Here is a 16777-nt window from a genome sequence, read left to right as displayed (position 1 = left end):
TTTAATTTTGTAGCTTAGGAAATTGATTTTAGAGAAAAACTTTTTAATAGAAAGTTGTAATAAATTAAAAAACCTACAATTTGAGCTATGGTAAGTTTAATTTCGTTAATTGGTTATTGCAAAACAGCCTGCGAAAGGTCCAAAATGGCCGTTTTTTTACAATTGTATTATTTATTGTACAAATAATTTTTTTTATTTTTTAAAGCTTTAAAATGAAGATCTTTCAATTCCAAACATAAAAAAAATTGTAAGGCCAGATTAACGAATTTGTTACTTAGATATTGTTTATCACAAGAGGTCAAATGTCGAAGGCTATAACTTTTTGAAAAAAAATCGTAGAAATTTAGTGAAACATCCAATCTCCTTCGAAAGATTTATATTTTCATATTCTGGTGTAAATAAAAGCGTAAAACATTTTAACCTCTAAATTTTGGGTTTGAAAATAAGGGGGCAAATTTCGTTATAAACATTTAGAGCTGAAGCGGCCCTATAGATCCTATGAGTTTTTAACTTACAGATTATTGTTGCTAAAGATGAAACAAAGATTTATAAAAAAAATAAAAAATTTCTACGACCAACTGAAGCCGAGATAATTTTTGGGTTTGCAAGTAAGGGGCAAATTTCGTTATAAACATTTAGAGCTGTAGCGGCCCTGTACATTCTAGGAGTTTCTAACTTACAGATTATTGTTGCTGAAGACAAAACGAAGATTTATAAAAAATAAAAATTTTCTACAACCAACTGAAGCCGAGATAATTGTTTTTTTTTCTTAAGTCGTAGTGCCTTTATTTATAACAATTAAGAAATTATTTTACAGTCATTGACTAAAGAAAGACTTATATTATCTTAAAATAAAAATTATTATAAAATATAATTACATTTAATTATTAAAAATTATTTTTAAAATCGGTGCTTTTGCGAGCGGCCGAATTTTGCAAATCGCCCGGCTCGCTTCAAATCCGCGCATCCGGAAAATTTTCACGTAACTTGTATTAAATTTTGACAGAAAACAATTTAATAATATTACCGTTATAATATACAATCTATTTACCACTGTATTTATTTTTCTTGATAAACTTTTATATGTGAAATTTCATTTCTGAAGAAATAATATTACAAAAATGATACATATATATGAAATATATATATATATATATATATATATATATATCTATATTTTTAATTTTTTCATTGTTATATAAATATAATAATAATAATGTTACTTCTTACTATAATATACATAAAACTTTTTCTTCTTGTAGTGACTATTCTTTTTGGATTTCACATATAAAAGTTTATAAAGAAAAACAAACACAGTGGTAAATAGACTGTATATTATAATGGTAATATTATTAAATTGTTTTCTGTCATTTAATACAAGTTACGTAAAAATTTTCCGAGCGCGCGGATTTGAAGCGAGCCGGGCGATTTGCAAAATTCGGCCGCTTGCAAAAGCACCGATTTAAAAAATAATTTTTAATAATTAAATATAATTATATTTTATAATAATTTTTATTTTAAGATAATATAAGTCTTTCTTTAGTCAATGACTGTAAAATAATTTCTTAATTGTTATAACTAAAGGCACTATGATTTAAGAAAAAAAACAATTATCTCGGTTTCAGTTGGTTGTAGAAAATTTTAATTTTTTTATAAATCTTCGTTTCGTCTTTAGCAACAATAATCTGTAAGTTAGAAACTCATAGGATATACAGGGCCGCTTCAGCTCTAAATGTTTATAACGAAATTTGCCCCCTTATTTGCAAACCCAAAAATTATCTCGGCTTCAGTTGGTCGTAGAATTTTTTTTATAAACCTTCGTTTCATCTTCAGCAACAATCATATGTAAGTTAAAAACTCATAGGATGTACAGGGCCGCTTCAGCTCTAAATGTTTATAACGAAATTTGCCCCCTTATTTTCAAATCCAAAAATTAGAGGTTTAAAAATGTTTTACGCATTTATTTACATCAGAATATGAAAACATAACTCTTTCGAAGGAGATTGATGTTTCACCAACTTTCTACGATTTTTTTTCAAAAAGTTATAGCCTTCGACATTTTACCTCTTGGGATAAACAATTTATGATATCTAAGCAACAAATTCGTAAATCTGGCTTTACATTTTTTTTTATATTTGGAATTGAAAGATCTTCATTTTAAAGCTTTAAAAAATAAAAAAAAAATATTTGTACAATAAATAATGCAATTGTAAAAAACGGCCATTTTGGACCTTTCGCAGGCTGTTTTGCAATAACCAATTAACGAAATTAAACTTACCATAGCTCAAACTATAGGTTTTTTAATTTACTACAACTTTCTATTTAAAAGTTTTTCTCTAAAATCAGTATCCTAAGCTACAAAATTAAAAATCAATAAAAATTGAAAATTTAACAAATGAAAATCGCAATAACAAAAAAAGCTCACAATATTTTTGGTTACATTTTAGTAGAAGTTATTCCTGGCATCGTCCTTTACAACACCTGATAGGTTTCAAAAATTCCTGAATTATATCACGTTTTTTCACAGCCTGGGGTATTAAAGCATTTTATCACTTGTACCCCTTAGCATCTAATCCCCTCAATTATCCGACGTTGGCGATCACCATTGCGCAGGCCTCTCCATCTTCTGCAATATGGAATAATTGTCCTGCATTTGATATCTGAATCCGTTCACGAATGGTTTTTGACGAAGAAACTTGTTTTCTTCCTACACCTCTACAGCTCTATTTTTCCTTTAATGATCAATTGTAATATTTTATATCAATTTCCTCTGACTATATGTCCCAGATAAGACATTTTCCAGTGTTTAACAGTCTTTAGCAGTTTTCTGTCTTTGTTCACCCTCCTTATAGTACTTCTTCATTTGTTTTTCTTGTTGTGCAAGGTATCTTCAGCATCCGTCTATGAATCCACATTTCCAATGCTTCAACTCTGTTCATGATCGATACTTTTAGCGTCCATACTTCTACACCCTACAAAAGTACAGACCAAACATAGCACTTAACCATTATTTGTCTTAGTTTTAAACTTAATGATTATTGCAAAGAAATTACTTCATTTTCATAAAAGTAGTTTTAGTCCTTGCTATTTTGCGTTTTATTTCTATGTCTCGCTCTAGTTGGTCTGCTATTACAGTTCCCTATATGCGGTCTGATTTCAGTAGAGTTCTGAAATTATTCTGAGGTCTTTGTCATCCAAGTCTGCTTCTTTTCGAATTTTAATCATCTTTTGGTGTTGAACTCTGTCAAATGCCTTTTCATAGTCGATTAAGCACGCGTATATGTTGCAAATTAAAAACATCAGTAATAATTATTTTATTTGTATTTAAAGTTTATGGCTTGGAAAGATAAATCATACTATAGTCCGTCCCACCTTGACTTTACAGTATAAGGAACAGGCAATGCAGTTCTTATGAGAGTTTTAGCACCGTGCATGCCAATTTTATCAAAAATAATTTGTAATCTAACATTAGCGCCGGACTCCACTTGCGATTTTTTAGTCGCGCGATTGTTTTGCCGCGAAAATTGAACACGTATTGTTTCAAATACAAGTCAATTCACGATTATTTAGTCGCAAATTGATTGACTTGTAATTGAAACAATGTGTTCAATTTTCGCGACTACAAATAGCAAGTGGAGTCCGGCGCTTAGAGAGATTAAATTAAAACTGTTTTAGAAATGTAATCTCCAATTTTAGGATTCATATATGCGTTTAAGTTTATTTGATATTCTATAGTTGATATTACGCATATGAATCCTAAAATTGTAGATTGTCTTTCTAAAACAGTTGTAATTTAATCTCTCTAACTCTCTAATGTTCGATTATAAATTCTTTTTGATAACATCGGCATTATCGCGCTAAAAACTATCATAAGGACTGCATTGCCTATATTTATGTTCCCTATACTGTAAAGTCAAGGTGGGACGGACTATAAAACGAAAATAAAAATCTCATTTATTATCAATATATTACAATGTAGGGACTGAATTAGTAGCATTGCAAGCTGCACCAACGATTTCAGCCACCGTTCTACCAATTTCTGCTTCACAAAGTGCATGCAACCTGCCATTATTTTCATTCCTGTCGTTCCAGCGAACACCATTTGCCCACTCATAATTCACTTGTATACGATTTTCATTATTTTCCGAGTTGTCTGGTTGATTGGGATACCAGTTGGTGTAGTTGATTGGACGTCCTTTACCCATCCATACCCATCTGTTCTGCACTTTTGCTGCTGAACTCCAAAACTCCAATGCGGGTGAATTACCAACTGAAAATAGAATAAAAATATGTGATACCCGCAGTTCGGGCAGCTAATACTGCTATTTTACAGTTTACTACTTTATGGCTTAGCAACCCTCTCTAATCGAAATAACCAACAAGACGTACGAAGATACAAGTGTATAAAACAATCATACGACCCGTTGTGATGTATGGAAGCGAAACGTGGACGATAACAAAGGCAAACGAAGAGATACTACGTGTTTGGGAAAGAAAAATCCTAAGGAAGATATTTCTGCCTGTGCTGGATGAAGCATCAGTACAATATAGGATAAGAACTAACAAAGAACTCTAAGTTACTCTACAGAAGACTCCAATGGGCAGGGCACCTCAGAAGACATTCTGACCAAAGACAAGTAAGGCTGGCGCGGGAGGAAGTCCCAACTGGAAGAACACAACGTGGACGCCCTGGACTCCGGTGGTGAGATAATATAACAGGAGATCTGAAAGCTATCGGCGTGGAGAATTGGATAGAGGTTGCTCAAGACCGAGAACAGTGGAGGCATGTTGTCGAGTCGGCTAAAACCCACGAAGGGTTGTAACGCCACGGAGTAAGTAAGTAACCCTTGTTGGATATAGATAAATAAATTAAATATTTTTATAGCAGTGCCATCTACTGGCCGCTTTACTATTTACTGTATAGTGTGTTGCTTTCAACGTTTGTTTAACAAGTAGTTCTTAAAATACAGCCATTGGGTAAACAACGTTTTATTTGTTCCCTAAATCTCCCATTTTTGTTCCTCAACTCTACAATTTACGAACAGGTTATGGGCTCAAACGATTAAGTGGAAGATTTTCTGGTCGTTCAAATCAAAACAGTGTGTGTTCATTCGATAAAAAGTTAGTTAGTCGGTTTGTTGGTTAACAACGTGGTTATTAACAGTATCGAAAATGGCGGTGAATTATCTTACAAGTGTGCCGCGTTTAACCGGTAGAGATAACTACCAGGACTGGTCGTTCGCGGTTGAGAATGTCTTTGTTCTAGAAGGACTAACAAAGTGTATTCAGGGAACTGAACAAGACACAACGCTTGTTGCCAAAGCCAAAGCTAAGTTAATATTGACTTTGGATCCATCCATATATTTGCATGTGAAAGAAGCTGAAACGGCGAAAGATGTATGGGATAAGCTGAAAAAGTTATTCGAAGACTCAGGTTTTTCGAGGAAAATAGGATTGCTTCGAACACTCATATCACTAAGGTTGGAAAATTGCAGTTCCATGGAATCCTATGTGAATCAGGTGATCGAAACTGCACAGAAGTTGAATAGGACTGGTTTCCAAATTGATGACTTGTGGTTGGGATCGCTTCTCCTAGCGGGACTTCCGGAACAGTATACTCCAATGTTATTGGCAATTGAACATTCGGGGATATCTATTACCACTGATGTAATCAAATCTAAATTGCTAGATATGCAGATAGACAGCACTAACAGTGAAAAGCAGACAGCTTTTATGTCAAAGTCGAGTGAAGTTAGCACTAAGCATGTCAAAAAAGTTAACAAGAAAAACATAACCTGCTTCCGGTGTAAACAAAAAGGTCATTATATGAATAAGTGCCCTAGTGCTAATAATAATGCGTTTAGTGCAACATTCTTAAGTGGAAACTTTAAATCTACAGATTTTTATGTCGATTCTGGATGCAGCACGCATCTTACAGCGAGAAAAGATTGGTTGACAAATATCCGAGATGCAAGTTCGTCCAATATAACTGTGGCTAACAGTGAAAGTTTGGAAGTGAAATGTGCTGGTGATATGATGGTAACCACAATTGTCGATAAAAAGAGATTAGAGGTAAGCATCAATAATATATTATATGTTCCTGATCTGACGACAAATCTTTTATCTGTTTCTCAATTGATTAAAAATGGAAATGAAGTTATATTTGAAAATGCAGGTTGCAAAATATACAATAAAAATGGAATTATTGCAACAGCTGAATTGATAGATGGTGTTTATAAATTGAATACTGAATGTATTTCAGATCGTAAAAATTGTTTATTTGTAACTGGGGATACCTGGCACAGACGTTTCGGTCATCTAAATAGCCTATATCTAAATAAAATGAAAGATGGAATAGTAGATGGACTGAATGTGACTGGGAAAATTGATATTAACAAGCAAAACTGTATAGTTTGTTGTGAGGGGAAACAAACGAGATTACCGTTTCCAGAAAAAGGTCACAGGGCCAGTAGTTTATTACAGCTTATTCACAGCGATGTATGCGGGCCCATGGAAAACAAATCATTAGGTGGCTCTAAATATTTTGTTACTTTCCAAGATGATTTTAGTAAAATGGTATTCATTTATTTTATTAAAACAAAAAGTGAAGTTTTTAATTGTTTTAAAAATTTTAAAAGTATGGCAGAAAACCAGAAGGGTGTCCATATAAAAACTTTGCGAAGTGACAATGGTGGAGAGTTTTGTTCAAAAGAATTTGAAGATTATTTAACTGTAAATGGTATTATACATCAAAAAACGAATCCCTACACTCCTGAACAAAATGGTGTAGCCGAACGTTTAAATCGGACAATCATAGAAAAGGCAAAATGTCTGTTGTTTGATGCTAATCTTGAAAAAATGTTTTGGGCTGAAGCTGTAAACACAGCTGTTTATCTAAAAAATAGATCGCTGGCTTCCGGCTTAAAGAAAACACCATTTGAAATGTGGACAGATAGCAAACCTGACGTTAGTGGTCTTAGAATATTTGGCAGCAAGGTGATGGTACATGTTCCAAAAGAAAAAAGATCAAAATGGGAGAAAAAGGCTATTCTGCACATTTTAGTAGGATACTCTGAGACTACGAAAGGATACAGGGTGTATAATCCGACCACTAAAGAAGTAATAGTAAGTAGAGACATACAAATTATGGAAGACACAAAAAGGTGTGAAGTGATTCATGTTGATTTAGAAGGTGAACATGGGGCAAAAGAAATGTTAGATTCAGTGGGAGATAATAATACATCATGTCAGGATCAGAATCATCAGGTTGAAGAGAACACATCGACTGATGAAATTGTTGAGAACAATGATCCCGATTATGTATGTGACTTGCCGAATTTGCCAGTGGATGAAATCAGGAGATCAACAAGAATACCTAAGCCAAAAAGGTTTGATGAGTTTGTGACTTATTTGTGCTCGGATAGTGACTCTGATCCGGTTAGTGTCGAGGATGCCATGTCTAGACCAGATAGTAACTTATGGTTAGGGGCTATGACAGAAGAACTGCAGTCTTTCGAGGATAACTCAGCATGGGAAGTGGTTGATGTTCCTGAAGATGGTTGTGTAGTGAAGTGTAAGTGGGTATACAAGAAAAAGGTTGATAACTCAGGTAAAGTGAAATATCGTGCAAGACTGGTAGCAAAAGGTTACACTCAAAAATTTGGTGTTGATTATAATGAAACCTTTTCTCCAGTCATAAGGCATTCTACATTAAGACTTTTATTTGCTTTGTCAGCAAATTTGAATTTGGATATTTTTCATCTTGATGTTGCGACGGCTTTTTTAAATGGTGATTTAAAAGAAAAAGTTTTTATGACAGTACCTGAAGGTTTAGAAATTGAAAATAATAAAGTATTAAGGCTAAAGAAAGCCATATATGGTTTAAAACAGTCAGCTCGGTCTTGGTATGAAAAAGTTGATAATTTCTTAATTAATCTAGGTTATAAGAAATCTGATTATGAGCCATGTCTATACACAAAGATGAAAAATAATCTAAAAACCATTATCTCTGTTTATGTTGATGATTTTTTTATTTTTTCTAATGATTCAGATGAATCAGATAATTTAAAGTTGAAATTAAATGAATGTTTCAGAATTAAAGATTTGGGAGAAATTAAGAATTGTTTAGGTATGAGAGTAACTCATAATAAAGAGAATGGTGTTATAACTTTAGATCAAAAATCCTATATTGAACAGTTGTTAAAAAGGTTCAATATGGAGGATTCGAAAGAGGTTTCTACCCCAATGGAAATTAGTTTAAATTTGAATAGAGACGATAATGCATCTGCTCAATTGCCTTATCAGAATTTAATAGGTGGTCTTATGTATTTATCAGTTTTGACAAGACCAGACATTTCATATCCTGTAAGTTATCTCAGTCAATTTAATAATTATCATTCAGAAACGCATTGGAAGCATGTAAAACGAATATTAAAATATTTGAAAGGCTATGTAGATGCCAGTTGGGGGAGTAATTCTCATGACAGAAAATCTTATACGGGCTTCTATTTTCAGTTTTCTGGTGGACCTATTGTCTGGGAAAGCAGAAAACAGAATAGTGTTTCTCTGTCAAGCACAGAAGCGGAATACATAGCAGTATCAGAAGCTGCTAAAGAGGCTATTTTTTTAAAAAATTTGTTGTATGAGATGTTGGGTATTGATGAAATCGTTATACTATATAATGATAATATGGGAGCTCATAAATTAGCAATAAATCCTGTATTGAATAGAAGGACGAAACACATTGATATCCGATATCATTTTGTCAAAGAAGCTGTAAACAAAGGTTTGATAAAGCTGGAATATTTGGACACAGCTAACATGCCAGCTGATCTCTTGACAAAAAGCTTGAGTTCTGTGAAACATAATAAGTTTTTGAAAGAGATTGGTTTAGTTAAGATAGTGTAATAAACATTTGATAAATGTTATTTTCTTAATTTGTTTATCTAGTGGGAGTGTTGGATATAGATAAATAAATTAAATATTTTTATAGCAGTGCCATCTACTGGCCGCTTTACTATTTACTGTATAGTGTGTTGCTTTCAACGTTTGTTTAACAAGTAGTTCTTAAAATACAGCCATTGGGTAAACAACGTTTTATTTGTTCCTTAAATCTCCCATTTTTGTTCCTCAACTCTACAATTTACGAACAACCCTGTCTTACACTATATTACAATCACAACAATAAAGATTAGAAAGCTAGAAATGAATAAACCAAGACACTTGAAAATGTTACGAGTGGAGCATTCACAAATCATGATTTACAATGTATATATGTACATGTATTATTATGCTCTATATTTTCTCTCTATTAAGAAATTGATCAGCATCTTATTAATTCGATTAATTAATAAATTATTTTAATTACTACTCATGGAAACAAAACCCAAATTTAATAAAAATTGCCAATAAAATTTATTCTCAGGGCTAATTGATTTTAAAGTACCTATTACGTTTCGTTTGTGGCTTCTAGTATTTCTCGTTGCTCACTTCATCCAGGACAACACAAGGAAAATAAACGTACCTACTCAAAATCCTGTAAAATTTTACTATTATGTATTTATATGCTATACCATAAATTATATACGATTTAAAATGTACGCTAAAACTCAATTTTGTTGTAAAATTTTGTTATCTAATAAGATTCTGTAGACTGTTCTTATTATTATATATATAAAAAAACAAAATTTAATTTTCACCTTCTAAATAGATTACTTATATCTTCTATGAATTTATGAATGAATGAATTATGCTGTAACTGTTAAATTAAAACAAATATGGTATGTAATATAAAACAACTCTCTCCTTTTCATACATAATCTGACTAATCTTTTTTATCTTCTATACTTGTTATCATGGATTGTGTTGTCCTCGGTTCCCCCACACGTGCTCCTTCGGATGCTGCGACGGTTCTTCTCTTCCAACTGCTTCACCAACAAACAGCACTCGTTAGAAATCTCTCCTCAATTTATTCTCTGACTCGGTACAAACAATATCAATTTTTATAATTACAAGATTTTTTCTCAGCTCGTTATCTTGTGAAAAATTGATACAAACCGGCTACTCGCTCCAGACAGAAAACTGGAATCTATTCGGACACAAGGAGATTTTACTTCTCGACTCGATCACGATTTTGTCTCAACAGAAATCTGCTTATACGGCCACCAAATTAACCACTTCACACAAAATCACTACTTTCCGAACTGGACTGCTCTCCTCAGATCTTAATTACACACAGTAACCTTTTTCCTTCATCAATCTGAGAATTAAACACTCTTTTCCCTCCATCCATATCTTCTCGCCAATCGCAAGCATTCTATCTACACATTACATCCCTACTTTCCTTTCTTAAAAGCAAATATTGTTGTATACAAATTTTCCATCTTATAAATTCCAGGAGATACCAAAATTAATTTTTGTCTTACATGCTAGATATTATTAATATCTTACATATTCTAAATTAAACAATTTTGTTTACTTTCTAGGAAGCATTTAAAAACGTTCCATTGTCCACGTCAACCGCAAATACATCCACTTTCTTAAACCGATCGTTTAGTTCTATTGTTCTTGAATCGTCAAGTCCGTTCGTAGAATCTTAACCACTAATGTTTTTCACTTTCCACGAAACACTGCTTAACGACTAAAACATATTATTTACCAATTTTGGCCATATACAGGGCGATGAAAAGTTACGATCTTGTGGTCTTGGATATAAAATGAATTCGCTAAATTTTCCCCATAAAAATTATATACCAGTATGTACATTGTAAATCCCAAATACAAAGCTTATACATTGTAAATCATGATAAAGGGGATTAACATTGCTAAAGGGGATTAACATTGCTATAACCCAAGATAGAGTTGTGTGGAGAAATGCAATTAGGGAAGCCGACCCCGCATAGGGATAAGGCAAAGAGAATGATGATGATGATGATACATTGTAAATCATGATTCGGGAGTGCTACTCGTAACATTAAACGTGTCTTGGTTTGTTTTAGTGCGTCTTTATTGTGATTTTAGTATATATTGTTTCTCGCTTACGGTTTATTTTCTCGGAGGATACAGGTATTAGTTCTTTTATTCCATCAACTACGTAAGTATCATTCTCATCCCATAACTTACAGCGTCACATAGATAAACACTTCTGTTGCATTGTTATTCCCAAGAAAGTTAACCGTGATGCCTCGAATTTTGTCACACAGTACGTGTGACAATGAGACACATGACAAATATCCATACAAGAAGTGAAAATACATACTGACAAGATGACAGTCATTTAGAGGGAGCTGAGAAGATACAACATAGAAATCGCTGGATTAATTAATACAGTGGTTATGAGAGATGTCTACTGGAACAAATCCACCAGAATTATGATGAACTAGAAGAAGAACCTGGTAAACAACAAGTCACCAGGTGCAGATACAATAACACCAGAAATGATCAAATCTACAGAAGAAACTGTGTCAGATGCTAGCAAGAACTGCACAAATCGTCAATGAGAAACTGAAAACTTTCCTCCAAAATGAAACTAGGAAAGCAGGTCGAATTTGACAAAAGTAGATGTACAAGGAATAATCACAAACCTTAAATGTGCAGACGGTATCTTAATGTTAACCTACTTATGGTTCATACATTATAAATACCGTTGCACGTCATCCACCACATAGCAAGTGACGTCATATTATGATACCAACACAGAACATTTAACACGATACTTACAGTATTCCTTCATCTTTTGGTAAAGAAAGTTATTTTCTTCTTGTGTTTCAATACTGACGAGGTCCATGTTAAAAGATTTACAATGTAGCGTTGCCTCTAACCAACTACCCTTAAAAAGTAAGAAAAATAATACTCCCTTCATCTAGAATTAAACGTTCGCATTGTTTTAGTTTTAATCCGCCACGCTACTAGACACACGGGTATAATGAGGTACATAATACAGTCCTGGACTTATCACTTGTTGCACCGTTTACTTTTATGTCTAGTGACGTCTAGAATTCTAGAACGTCAGAAAATGTATAGAAATCAATATAAACATAGAAATTTGACAAATTATAGAAGTATTTAAAGCTTATAGTTATAGTTGTCATTGTATTGAAGTTGTAAAAGTTATAAAGTATTGTAATATATTTGGTGTAACAATTGGCTGACTAAATGGAATACCTACTCTGGAGCTCCGAAATAGGAATACAGCGAAAATACAATATCTATGAAACACTTATTAAAAGCAGCCTACTTTACGGAGCAGAAACTTGAAGAATAACCGAGAACAACAGGAAAAAACTAGAAGCTGTAGAAATGGATGTGTTTAAAAGATCGTTAGGTTTAGGTATATCCAGTAGGGAAAGAGTTCGAAATGAGGAAGTAAGACGACGAATTAAAATAGATGGTTACTTAACAACAGACATTGAGAGGAAACAGTTGATTTGGGGTATGGTCATGTTCAAAGAATGGAAGACACAAGATTGCCCAAAAAGATCATGCAGTGGGTACCACCAAACCGCAAAAAACGAAGAAGACCCAAAAAGACATGGAAAGAAGGGGTAACCAAAGCAATGAGTACAAGGGATCTTAGAGATGGCCAATGGGATGATAGAAGGACGTGGAAGTTAGGCATCGGACAACGTCGAAAGACGTTCTAAAACCGATACATATTATTATAATATTTTTGGTGTTTGAATAATAAAGTTTTTTTACAGCAGAGTAACAATACTATTAATTAATGTATTTTTAGTACGGAAAAACCATTATTTTGAATAGTTTTATGACAGCCACATGACATGACAGACATAAAAGTCACATGTGAGAACGGGCCGGATTAGCCCACGCCTAGAAATTAGGTACCCGTGCGTCTACTAGCCTGGCGCTTACTGTATGTAACTTACCTCAAAAGTATGTGCAATATAGTACACACTGTTACCAAAAGTTATCAGATTTGGAATTGCAGGATTTGCGTTCTGTACCAAATGAATAGCTGAAATATATAATAGTAGACATTACTCACACTACTATTTTAGATAATCTTATATTTGTTCACATTTAAGATTTTGTATTATCTCTATACAGAATGGACCCATCCGCTATTTACATCCGAGTATCAGTGTATGGGACATACATAGTATATAGCCGATGAGACCATTATAAGTTAAGAAACGGATAAATCAGCGTGTATTAAAATAAAACCCTTTTTCTCCTTACTGTAAACAATTCCGCCTATTGTATATTGTTTGGAAATAAGAATATGACCCAGATCTATATTTCGTTTTCATCAAGGAAATTAATAATAACCAACCACTATCTCCCAAATTCTCGTTCACAGTTCATTGAGCTGTACAGACCAAGAGAATGTAGTCTAATAGGTCTTTGATTTTGTTACAAAATTCACAAACAAACGTTCAGTGTCAGTGAATGAATATACAAAATAAAAGCCACAACTATCCATGCAAGAATGCAGTATCAGAAAATTTATATTAAGTATTTCTTATGTCCACAAATTTTAGTGGACAATGCTTGAACCACCTAAGGTACGCTGATGACATCGTATTGATAACCGATAAAAAAGAAGAATTGTTTGAAATGATGGTAGAACTGGACATAGAAGATAGAAAGATAGGCCTTAATTAATTACACCAAGACCAAAATCGTAACAAATACAGATGATGACATGACAATGAGGATCCGACAAGATGAAATAGAACAAGTTCACGATTATACAGGGTGAGGCAAATAAAGGGCCTATTAGAAATATCTCGAGAACTAAAGGCAACAGAATCCTGAAAATTGGAATAAAGGAGTTTTGAAGGATGGTCTATTAAATGAAAATATTTTCATCTCTTTCGAACTTCCGGTTATACCGGAAGTTGCTTATAACTTCGTTTTTTTAAATGGGACACCCTGTATATTTTTACATTTTTGGATTCTCTTCGATGTCTTATTTCTTAAAATATGAGGTTTTGTAATATTATACAGGGTATTTTAAAAGATAATTACGTTTTTTTTACTAATTTCGTAGCAAAATTAACACCTTGTAGAATTGTAGTAGTTTGACATCTAAAACTCTACTTACGTTCAAATAATTTTTAATATACTCTACTATTGTTAAGAATCATTAGTATAGCTAAATTTTTAATTTTAGTATACAGGGTTGGTCGAAACTCGAAATGAGTATTTTCTGAGTTTTCTTATATGGAACACCCTGTATTTTAGTATTGTAATGAAATGATATTTTATGGTACTTTTTTATTTCTTAAGCATTCCCTATACCTAACTGCTTTAATTTGTGCTTAATTGTTAATCGCACCAACAATCTTAACTACGTAGGTATATTGATAGCTAAACCATTATTGGTAATTTTAAGGACCAGTCTGGATTAATATGTATTTATTTCTAAAAAGTTAATTGGGATTGAGTATTTTCACGGCCAACCTAATAAAATTTTACTTATTTTTTGTTGCAATTAATGTTTAGCTTGAATCACCAATAACTCACAAATTAAAGCAGTTAGGTATAGGGAATGCTTAAGAAATAAAAAAGTACTATACAATATCATTTCATTACAATACAAAAATACAGGGTGTTGCATTTAAGAAAACTCAGAAAATACTCATTCCGAGTTTCGACCATCCCTGTATACTAAAATTAAAAACTTAGCTATACTAATGATTCTTATCAATAGTAGAGTATATTAAAAATCATTTGAACGTAAGTAGAGTTTTAGATGTCAAACTACTACAATTCTACAGGGTGTGAATATTGCTACGAAATTAATAAAAAAACGTAATTACCTTTTAAAATACCCTGTATAATATTACAAAACCTCAAATTTTAAGAAAGAAGACATCGAAAAGAATCCAAAAATGGAAAAATATACAGGGTGTCCCATTTAAAAAAACGAAGTTATAAGCAACTTCCGGTATAACCGGAAGTTGCAGAGAGATGAAAATATTTTCATTTAATAGATCATCCTTCAAAACCCCTTTATTCCAATTTTCATGATTCTGTTGCTATTAGTTCTCGAGATATTTCTAATAGGCCAGTTATCTGCCTCACCCTATATATATCTGGATCAAATTATAAAACCTAACAAGGAAAACCAAACAGCAGAGATCAAAAGACGAGTTAGACTGGCATGGGCGGCATTTGGTAAACTAAGCTACATCCTTAAAAACAAAAGATATCCACAACATCTTAAGACCAAGGTATACAATCAATGCGTACTCTCTGTTCTCACTTATGGTTCCCAAACGTGGACGTTTACAAAAGCAAACATGGACAAAATCATAAAAACGTAAAGAGCAATGGAAAGGCAAATGTTTCACATAAGACTAATGGATAAAAAGAGAAACGAGTGGATAAAAGAGAAAACCAAAGTTAGGAATGTTAGACAAGAAGTTGCAAAATTGAAATGGAGATTTGCTGGACACAATATAAGATAAAAAGAACGATGGAACAAAATTCTTATAAATTGGAGACCGTTAGAGGAAGGCCCCAAATGAGATGGGCAGGTGATATCAAGAAGCACGTGGGCTCTAACGTGGATGACTGTAGCGACAGACAGAGAAGAGTGGAAAAGCAGGATTGGGGAGGCCTATGTCCAAAGATGGACCGAAGAAGACTAAATAGAGAGACAGATTTCTTATGTATTTCTTACTTGGTAAATTCTGGACATTTCCTTCAACGGTATTTTCTTTCCATATTAGTACGCACAAAAATAAAATCATTGAACTTTTATTAGCCATTTTGTTTGACTAACACTACATACAACTATGTAGAACAAAATGGAAATTCCTTTGTATACTTATTAATCAGTACTTTTTTATTAACCTTTAACCTAAATGCTTTAGTTCTGTAGATAACAATGTTTTTTTAAAATAATTTTTATGATAAAACATTACATAATTCTCCAAGAAATTAACGCACACCTTAAAAATGCGTCATTTTTAATGTCTCGAATTTCCCAAACCTGTTGTCCGATTTAAGTGATTTTTTAACATGTTATTATAGCCTTATTCTTTAACAATGGGGCTTTTCATCGATTGTCACTTGTTTCGAGCTTCTGTCATATATATTTTATAATCTGGGTATAATAATAATATACACGAATTATACGACATATGACAGAAGCTCGAAACAAATGAGTGTGAATGAAAAGGCCTATGTCGCTATAATATTGTTGCTAGACAGGTAAATTGTCATTGTATACCGGGTGTACCAATCAAACTGTGATTTTTTGTCAAAGTTCGCGTCACCCTGTGGAATATTCAGGCATTTATAAATAAATACTGAAATGAAAACACAACTGTAGCCTCATGTTTTCTTAACATTCTGTTTTTTTATTCATTCGCTTATGTTGGAGAGTAAAAAAGTTAGGTACTTTAACAACCAGCCTTGTTTTTCGTCAATACAGGGTGTTTTTAAATAAGTATGGCAAACTTTAAGGGATAATTCTGCGTAAAAAAAATAGTGAGAGTTTGCTTAATAAACGTATATGCGCAAATACTTCGTTTCCGAGATAGGTGTTGAATTTTCAACGAAAACTTTTCGTTTATAAATTCGCAGTCTGTGTGTTATTGCGTCGCGGCTCCTGCAATACTTCGAATAGATTTATCGATGGATTCCTATGTAGTTTTGTCTTCTGAATCCAAATCTGAAAACGGCATTTCTATATATCTAACCGTCTTCGAGATAATCGACCTCATAGTCTAAAATGTGACATCACAATCCTTTTATTTTCCGCCGACACACTAAACGTCAGCTGAAATCGTTTATAGTAAGTAGG

General features: G+C 32.9%; 1 protein-coding gene across 1 annotated transcript; it reads right to left on the bottom strand.

Annotated features, from left to right (window-relative positions):
* Positions 1–3938: 3938 nt before the first annotated feature.
* On the bottom strand, positions 3939–15811 carry LOC114324393 (E-selectin-like). The gene is made up of 4 exons (XM_050649014.1): positions 15650–15811; positions 12885–12973; positions 11719–11827; positions 3939–4270 (listed from the first exon to the last, which is right to left on the bottom strand). The coding sequence occupies exons 1-4, from the start codon at positions 15735–15737 to the stop codon at positions 3969–3971; spliced, it is 588 nt and encodes a 195-aa protein (XP_050504971.1). The 5' UTR covers positions 15738–15811; the 3' UTR covers positions 3939–3968.
* Positions 15812–16777: the final 966 nt, after the last annotated feature.

This window comes from Diabrotica virgifera, chromosome 4 (assembly GCF_917563875.1).
Source record: "Diabrotica virgifera virgifera chromosome 4, PGI_DIABVI_V3a".
NCBI lineage: Eukaryota > Metazoa > Arthropoda > Insecta > Coleoptera > Chrysomelidae > Diabrotica > Diabrotica virgifera.
Note: the sequence above shows the minus strand (reverse complement) of the source record. Positions and strands in the feature narration are given on the sequence as shown.

Coding starts and splice junctions, on each gene's coding strand:
- LOC114324393 (XM_050649014.1), bottom strand. CDS start 15,737: ATGGCTAATAAAAGTTCAATGATTTTATTTTTGTGCGTACTAATATGG. Junction 11,828..12,884: donor ATATTGCACATACTTTTGAG/GTAAGTTACATA, acceptor TTACTTTTTAAG/GGTAGTTGGTTAGAGGCAAC. Junction 4,271..11,718: donor CCAAAAGATGAAGGAATACT/GTAAGTATCGTG, acceptor TTCTATTTTCAG/TTGGTAATTCACCCGCATTG.